Genomic DNA, 10000 nt, shown 5'->3' with positions numbered 1-10000 from the left:
TTAACTAACAGTCACTGTATCAATACTTTCCCAGTTGATTAAATCACAGCACGTTAAACAAACTGTTCTGCATTGCAAGTGTTTCTAAAATGTTAAGTTTAAAGTTGATCTACAGGTATAATTAGATGCGCTAATTTGCATGCATTGCCAAAACAGAAAAAACTGGACAAACTCATATAGGATGCGAAAGATATATAAACAAATCTCCCAGTAATAAATGCATTATATGTGATGAAATAAACAGTTTAATGTGTATTTTTAATGTTTATGTTGGATGTCCTCTAGTATGGAAGCAAAATCACTAAATTGATCAGTGAATAAAAAAAAAAGTTTGTCTGTAGCTTCTAAAAAAGTTTTCGGGCCTGACACTGTATGATCTAAAAAGTGCGACAATGCCACCTTAGATGGCAGCTCACTGGGTTTATGAAAGACCGGAGCCATTGATCTGAGTAACTGAGTCAACAGACTGTCCATTCATCCACACGTCGATAAGGAAATTAGCGGAGAAACTGCACAGTAAAATGTAAAAGAGCTTATAGGAAGCGCAAAGCGGTTTCCGCGCGTAGCGCCGTCCCTCACTCCCAGAGCAAACTGCACGCTGGCATTATGCAAATGTGCTGCAATAGTGTGAAGAAAGACTTGACTGTGTCCAGTTTCAGAAGCACAATGAACCTGAGGACAGATCAGCAGAGCCAAACACGCAGAAGAACTGGAGTCAGCAAAGCCCACATGAGGAACGACGCGAGAGGAAATGGAGGCAGACATGCGTGCAGCAAAGGGTCGACTAGTCAAACCAATTAGTGACTTCTAGTTCTCTAAATCTTTATCTCTATCTTTCTTTTCATGACAAATGAGACACACACAGACATATACATACATATATACATACATAAATACACATATATGACTTAATACTGCAATAAAAATTTCCAAGTGATTTGACCTATTTAAAGAGCATTTTCCCCAGACCGTATTGAATGCATGCATAATCTTTCATGACAAATTCATACTTTTTTTAATAATTTCACTTATTATAAGATAATGTTACCGATCATATGAAATCAGCATCTACAAAACTGATCATTTCACTGCAGAAGAAATAGAAGCGGAGCAGCATTCGGATGCATACGAAATATAGCATGAATGCATTAAACAAATTCATAACATCATAACGTTGTGAGCTCAGTGTTTTAGTATACATATAGCTTACATATGCATACAAATCTGAAATGTTATGAACAGGATGTAATAAATATATTAAAAACAAATTAGATTAAATTAAATTGTCAGCTTAATGCATGACAACATTTTTTAATACAAATAAAAAAGTCCTAGGAGAATTCTTAAAAAAAAAAAAAAAAAAAAAAAAAAAAATCCTTTAATATTTTCTGGCTAAAAAAGTAGTATTTAAAATTGGACATTCAATTAACATTGGGACATTTCACCATTGTCTTAGTTTAACAATAATAACGCATGGGAAAGTACTAAACATAACGTAAGAGAAACTGATTCAGCAGTAAATCATACGCTGTCGAGAGAAGAGACGCACACCAGAATCAGGGGGTTAAACTAAGGTTATGAATATCTGACCTGTGCCTTATCACACTGAAATGCTGAGAGATTTGAGCCGTCTGCGATGACAGACAAGAACAGGTGAGGGTAATAATTCAGAGGCCTGCTTTAGATAACAGACAGTAACGTTCCTACTATAACCGGACATGCTCACACTTCCCTTACAGTATCCACCTCAGGAAATAATGTGTGTTAATATTCATCTCTGGCTAACAGCACACACTGCACAAATTAATTATCTATCAAACTACCAAATGTTTCACAAATAAACCTAAACGGAGACTGAAATTTTATATTATATATATATATATATATATATATATATATATATATATATATATATATATATATATATATATATATATATATATACACACACACACACACACACACACACATATATACACACACACACACACACACACACACACACATATATATATATATATTTCTCATAGTAGTACAAAAAGACTGAGAGGTTGTAGACACCATGTGTGTTCTTGTGTGTTACACAAAAATCATAATCAAGCTTATTTTGGTAATAAACTGAGATCATGATTATTTAACACCATTATTTAGGGATTCTGATTTCACCCATTCATTTAATTTTCTGAAAAATAACTTGAAACAGATGTGTGCGAACTTTAAATATGAAAAACCTGTAAATGCAATACAGTATATATTTTAAATAACAAATACAATACAAAATAAACGCATGAAATCAAAATTAAATCAAGTTGTAGAGCGCTTGCGCAACCTACTGAAAACTAAATCATTTTATCAGAACTATGACTCTATCAGTTTTTATTGTTGAAAGACAAAAGATGTTTTGTTTGGGGTTTTTTTACATAGAAAACTCTAAAAGTTGAACTAATATAAAGTTTTTGGCGATGAACTGATATTTATATTCTCCTCACTTTCTGTACTGGTGCATCCAGAGAAAGAAGCTAGGGTTGTAAAAAACAATCTGCACATCGATGAGGCTGATGTTTTTCTTACCTAGTAACAGCTGAAAGATATAAAACAAGATTCCATAGACACTGTTTGGCTGGTTTACTGCACTGTCGTTCCCAAAAATGGTTCCCAACAGTCCAAATCCTCGACCCCATCTACAGAAAAGATGAGAACACAGACAGAGAGAAACTGTGAAGCAGCAGAAATCAAACAACACGAGAGACTGGAACTAAAAATAAATACTAATATCGTGTGTGAGAGCTCCTGGTTTCTCGAGGGAACGCGAGCACATTACGACAGAATATTTGGCCTAAATCGAATCGTGCAACGATCAAGCCGGCGACATATAAAACGTTTCCTTTCATCGGTGCCAAAGGAGATTTCTGACCCAAATTGTTTGAAATTATACTGACAGAAGCGGCGTTTTCCAGCATATGTACACATAAATATTAGATAAAATACTGCATGTTAGTTACAATAACTTTTTCTGTAATAAATTTGGTATTAACATTTCTCCTTAATCTTGGATTATTATTTCCGCTGAGAGAGCTCAATGCATTTCCCGCAAAGAAATAAATATCTTAAAGACCTGGAAAATCATACTGCTGGACACTCAAGAGTAAAATACACAACTAAATGAAGTCAATCCACCGCAACACCATTACTAATGTTCTGAGTGAACTCGAACGCAGCTGGAACCTGATTCCTGCACCGGTCTCCAAGCGTTTTAAAAGCCTGAAACCTTTTCTAGCAACTAACCCAGAAAAGGAAAAAGGTGTGTAACCCAACACTGGAGAGCAGCTTCCGTTTCATAACTTCCTGCCAATAGATTTGTAGAAGATCTAACGCTGCCAAACACCTGAGGTCGTGCCCGATCTCCACCATATGTCCTAGCATTTCTGCTCAGAAAACATATGCGTGCTGCATAAATAATAATGCAAGTACGATGATGATTCAATATGGCATCGCAAATTCAGGTCCTTGTATATATATATATATACACACTCGTATTCAGTTTTCCTAAAGCAGCACAACTGAAAACGGCACTCTTTCGATGAGACTTGTACAAGACAAAAGTAAACACAAGTTGTTTATATGGTATGCATTATTACTCCAAAGAGCAGTCATATTAAAGCTTGTTTGGCTTTGAATGCCCAGTTGAAACAGTGACAGAAGCTGTAATATCTGGGGAAACTTTCCATTGTACAGTGTTTAGAATATTTAAAAAACTATTTAGGGAACCCAATATGAGTCTGCTGTTACGTTGCTACGAAAAACCTCATTTTTTTAAGAGTGTAGCGTGCATCCAGCGCAACAAAAACATGGGAAATCGAGCTTACTAGCAAGTGAAGTTTGCATTTCCATGCGTAATATATTCTTCACTTTTACGAGAAACACCTCACGAGACACTATGTGCATGTGTTGTGAGTCTACGATAGTTACAAACAATTAAAAGCACTGTGAGAAAATAACTAGAAGAGTAAGCATCCTCGTTCATTCCTTCAACTAAACCAACCAGATCAGAGATGAATCACGACATCACAATGTGGATTAGAAAACAATGAATGCGTCATTAAACCACACACTGAACAACTGCACAATAAAAAAACATTGATACACGAAACAATAAATAACAGAATAAAGCAACAAATCTACAGCATATAATCAGTGTGCATATAACTAATTTAAAAGGTTCAGAAGGAGAATGCATCATGGGATGGGCGATCGCTTTTAACAGCTAACGGTTAACATCGATTGCACTGATTGGTAAATCTCTGTGCAGGATTGTGGGTAATGTAGTTCCTCACTGGGAAATATGATTTCTGCATGTTACGATCACTAACTTGTGGTTTCTACATCAGCAGGAGTGACAGAATTACCTCGGTGCTCAGTTTAGATCCGTCTGTAAACAAAGATAACTGGGATATTTATTTCCAGAAGCAGACTGTTGCTCTCCGTAACGATGCACTAAATTAAATATTTGATGTCAATACAACACAGCAAAATAGTACTGTTTCCTCTAAGTGTCAGCACTGCTGCATTTAAATTTCACTATACTTTAAATACAAGAGTTTACCATTATGACAGCGTATCAAACATGGCAGGTACGTACGTACGGCGAGAGCCTGGCACGAATCTTGACTCTATCTTAGGGCTGTCTGGCAACTCCAGTCATTGAGATGAGATACACAAACCAACGCTTCCTCGCGTACAGCGCAACAAAACGTCTCTCACATCCACAGGGCAGAAAACACAAACCCTTCGAAAGCAGCGCAGTCAAGACTTAACGATCGGTACAGTGAGGTTTCCCAACGAATTAGAGGCAGAACCCATAGCAATGGCTCTCGAGATGACTCGGCCGCACAAAAGAAGTCTTATAAAAGTTGGTTCCCTTTAAGAGCGAGACCTTAAGCCTGATTATGCAACGCTCCTTAAAAACCTTCACCCGGCTGGAGTTTAGTTTGGTTGTTTTCCCTGCAGACCGCCTGCTTTATCAGACGGCCCGCTGTGAGCAAACAACACAATCAGCAGCTTTCTGAAGCCATTCGATAGACTCCTCTCTATCTACGTGACGGTAATAACATGAGCGAGCGCGATATACGACGCCGTCCTGTTTATTTCACGATGAGTGGGCAGATGAAGTGAGAGACTATTAATACTCGATCTGCAAGACGCTTCCGTCTGGATCATGTCAACTAGAATTGCATAAAACTAGCCGAAATCATCCCTTAGGACAGCTGATCTACGCTGATAAGATCTCCGCAAGCATGTGATTTGTTTTCCATCAAAAAACGAGAACGTCACGTGACGTGACTGAAAATCGTAGCCACATCTTTCCCCCTCGAAGCGTTTTAATTCGACGAGTTAAATGAAAGGACTGGTTTTGTTATTGCTGAATCAAGGAAGGAAAACGTTATTTAACGAACAAAAGCAGTCCGGAAAATGCAAACTTGCAATATTACTGTTATCGATTACATTATTATAGATCGCGCTAAATAATATTCACCAGCTTTATACGTTTAAATTGACATTTAGTGTATATATATTCTACACACTAGTTAATATAGTGTATAATACCAGTAAAAAATACGTCGATATCTATATTTTCATATATTTAACACATTCATGAGTCAACGTTTGAAACGAAACAGGTATTTCTCACAACTTTTTATGACAACTTTGATAAAAGTTTTTGATCCACTTCAAATGTTGACTACTGTATATATAAATATCTTTTTTTAAAAATGCACGTGTCTTATAAAATTTAATGGTGTATATATATATATATATATATATATATATATATATATATATATATATATACTACACATATACACACACACATATAACATATATATATATATATATATATATATATATATATATATATATATAATGTTTATATATAAATAAATATAAATATAATGTTTTTATATATAAATAAATATAAATATAATATATATATATATATAAATAAATAAATATAAATATAATGTATATATATAAATAAATAAATATAAATATAATGTATATATATATAAATAAATAAATATAAAATGTGTATATATATATATATATATATATATATATATATATATATATATATATATATATATATATATATATATATATATACATATATATATATACACACACACACACACATTCTAAATACTATTTTCTATTAAATGCTATATGCTAAACACCAACAAAATATTACCAAGATCATTTGAGCATTAAAACTAATTACTCCATTAATGGTTTAATGGTGTCTAAGGGTGGATCCTTTTGTAATAAAATCAGGAACTAACAACAAATCACTCTGATTTCAAAGGTTAATAAAACAAAGTTGAACCCTGATTCAGTGTATTCCCTTCCCCGGCTCAACCTCATACATCAATACAACGACTACACTCCTGCATTTGAGAGGTCTGTTAAATTTCATCTTCAAAACATTAAGAAAACTAAATCTGACAGGTATGATACAGCCTGTTGTACTCACATAAGGGGTGTGCTGTCCGCTGAAGATGCTAATAAATGAGTGGCTTTGATTTCCAACAGTACATTAGTCCGGTCCAACAGAATACAGATGTGCATGAAATTATACTGAGCGCACTGATATGGAGCTCATTCACTCATTAGCACTGTTAGCATTAGCTGCTATCGCACTGTTCACAAGACAAAAGCCACATTCAAAAGCAGCTTTAAAATTACGTAATTTAATTCATACTTATGCCTCTATGTGTGTCAACACCAAAGTCGTTTCAAGAAAAGACCACAAATGCGGGACGGATATTATATTTTATCACCTTTTCTGTCAGTAAGCGGCCCGGAGCGACCCTCCGGCTGTGTGTCAAAACCTAGGGAACTCCCTAACTAGACAGCACTTTCAGAGCGTCAAAATTGCATTTAAACTCTAGAACGCTCCCGAAACGTCCTATAACACGCGAAAGGGGTCGGACCCTGGTTGCTGAACGCCCGAAGCGCCTCTGACAGCTGCAGACGCTGTCTAGCTAGGGAACTCGCTAGGTTTTGACACTTTTCCCTCACCTGGACGTGAAGACTTTGGAGCAGCTGATGGAGCTGCTCAGGTCGCACATGGCGCGGTAGTTGGCGTCGCGGGTTTTTTCCCTCTCCACATGGAAAGCGTACAGGGATAGCAGGATTCCTGAGAGACACACGAGCAGCCGCACTATCCGCTCCCAGCGAGGGGTGGACACTCGCAAGACGGGCGCCGCCATTTTTTCCCGGCCTTTGCACGAACGCGCGCAGCCTCCCCTGCCTCAACCGTTGGGCGCGCGACGTGGAAAAGCGTCGGGACGTGTCACAACGTCGGGGGCGTGGTCAACTGTTTTGGTCTCGACTGGGGCGTGGCCTCGTGGCTGGGGGCGTGTCCACAGAGCGTCTCGCCATTCTTGTGTCAGTGGGGGCTGTTGTAACAGCACCGATTATGTTATCTATTATTGTATTCTGATTACATACCCCATGTCGTAAAAGCTTTTGCTCGAGATAATAGGCTAGATAATACATGCGCACACACAAACAAGGCTGCATTTATTAAATATTATTAGAATTGTAAACTAGTTTCAATGTGAATATTCCTCTGACGCAGCATAACATAATATGCTGACTTGCTTCTCAAGAAACATTTCTTCTCATTAATGTCGCTCTTTTAGTTTTAGTACATTAAGCCTATTTGAATATTTGTGTTGTATAATTCCTATAATTTGAAATTATATATATATATATATATATATATATATATATATATATATATATATATATATATATATATAATGTAAGTTATATATATGTTGTGCATTGTATTTTTATGTATGTTGTCCTGAATAGCATTTTATTTTATGCAATAGTAAAAAGTCTGAAATGCAACTTTAGTTCGAATTACATACTTGTATACTATGCATCTTTTTTATGATAAAAGACATTACAGTATGTGGAACTACACTGCCACATAGTGGAAGCACACGCTTTCATTTTATATGATGCGTGCTGCTTTAGTTTCCTGTTGTCCATAATGAAAACAGCACGCGTTTCACCAAGAATGAGAAACATACTGTGACATAATTCATTAAGCTACTTCGGTGAAAAGTCCTTTGCGTATATATATGCATGCAAAAAGGCATTGCGTCATCTGTTAAGAAATACGAATATGCTGACACAGATTTATCCTTAGGTAGACTATATAAAAGTCAGGCAATCAAGTCGGTGCATTTTTATGTAACATTATTCAGTAGCAAGTAGCAGAAGAAAACTAATTTGGGTTCATTTCATGCACAATTGCATTTGCGCATTGTCTTTTCGTATTCAAGTATTTACGCGATAAACGCACTCGTGTAAATAACAAGGAAAATGCGGAAGTGAGCTTTGTTTTGCATGGATGCACGGCTAAAAACAGCCCGGCCTTCAGCCAATCACAAGTGCGCTGAACTAACGGATCGCACCAAAACGCAGCCAATCACAAGCGAGCAGGAACTCTCCGCCAATCGCCAAGCGGTTCTAAAACCCACGTGACGTTGGCGCTTAAGAAAACCGCGTGACAGCAGCCTTGTTTACTCACAGAAGAGAACCGAAGGGAAGAGATCGCCTTTTTTAACTCAACATGGCCACCGACATCGACAGATTAGTGTCTTTCGAGGAAGCCAATTACGATGAGTATGATTACTATAACCTGGAGGAGTATTCCTGTCACGCTGGAGGGAAAGGCAGAACCAAGAAGGAGATCGAGATGAACACTAACCGCCATTGCCCGGCGGGACACGAGAGGAAAATAGCAGGGAAACTGCAAAACAGTGAAATAAAACGCAGGAGAACCAAGAGCTCGTCCTCCTGAGGGAACTGTCTCGAGGTGAGAGCGATGTCTTATCGAGTGATTGTTGCTTGCGACATGTCTAGGCAAGTCCTCCGCCCTCTTTGTGCAAAAACTCCCGTTTTATGCAGCAGTACATACTGCTCTGTCTTTAATGCTCTCTGCGCGGTATATGTGGGTTTTTTTAACGTTGCATTTTAATGTGTTTTTCAGATTCAGGCCGGACGTACTGGAGATGGATTGAGTGAAACCGGATCGTGGTCCAAATGTCTGTTACGCCTTTTTCCTAGACCCACTGAATGTTGGTGTCACGTGACGCGCGACGTCATCGAGTCGGGGGCGCGGCCGCCGCGGTCACGTGACGCGCTGCGGCGGTTCTGACGCGAAATGCGCTCGCCCGTGTGTGTGTGTGTGTGTGTGTGTGTGTACACGGCGTCACGTCTTAAACGTTCAGTGACTTAAGAAATATGTTCAACTGAAGGAAACGACGCGTTCTTAAAGAGATCAGAAAACGTGTTAACTCCTGTATTTGATGATACGTTGAAATAAACGCATTTGCATAATTCTCGTTGTTGCTTTGTTTTTAATAAGCGTCCGAATATCCATTTTTCCTTTTAAATGGGACTGAAGGGTTTGGAGAAGATAAAACGAGTAAATATACTTAACATGCTCATCAGGTTACTGAAATAATTAAAAGTCGAGATCTTTATTGGGGTTACTATATTAGAAAAGTCTGATATAAATGCTTTTTATTTATTTTGTACTACAACTTGATACAAAAACGCCCCACAAAAAATAACTAAAATCAAAACATTAATGCAAACCGTACAGCATTTTACTAAAACTAAAAAATGCATTGGTTTGCATGTTTTAAAAATGTTTTTTTCTGCAAGATCACGCATAAACAGAGAGTCACGGATCACTTTCTGTCTTTTTATTCGCGCAGATTAATTCCTGCTGCGTGCCAAACCCCATCCTTTTGACAAGAGCGTGTAAAAAACACATGCAAAAGTGTGAATTCAAACAGTTTTAATCAGTCACACACGGTGTAAATCACAAAAAGCCTCCTCTGCTCGTGCCGTAATGGAAAGTTTCGATGCTAATGCTAAACATGTGCGCCGTAAAAAACCTGAGTGATCGCTTTTC

The 10000-nt window shown here is 37.4% G+C and overlaps 1 protein-coding gene across 1 annotated transcript in view; it reads right to left on the bottom strand.

Annotated features, from left to right (window-relative positions):
- The window catches only part of vkorc1l1 (vitamin K epoxide reductase complex, subunit 1-like 1), a 14073-nt gene extending 6724 nt beyond the window's left edge, over nucleotides 1-7349 (bottom strand). The window contains exons 1-2 of the mRNA XM_043238528.1: nucleotides 7078-7349; nucleotides 2572-2681 (exon numbers count right to left, since the gene is read on the bottom strand). Coding sequence (XP_043094463.1) covers nucleotides 2572-2681; nucleotides 7078-7268 — 301 coding nt within the window. The 5' untranslated portion in view covers nucleotides 7269-7349. The remainder of the gene's footprint in view (nucleotides 1-2571; nucleotides 2682-7077) is intronic.
- Nucleotides 7350-10000: the final 2651 nt, after the last annotated feature.

This window comes from Puntigrus tetrazona, chromosome 5, assembly GCF_018831695.1.
Source record: "Puntigrus tetrazona isolate hp1 chromosome 5, ASM1883169v1, whole genome shotgun sequence".
Lineage (NCBI taxonomy): Eukaryota > Metazoa > Chordata > Actinopteri > Cypriniformes > Cyprinidae > Puntigrus > Puntigrus tetrazona.
Note: the sequence above shows the minus strand (reverse complement) of the source record. Positions and strands in the feature narration are given on the sequence as shown.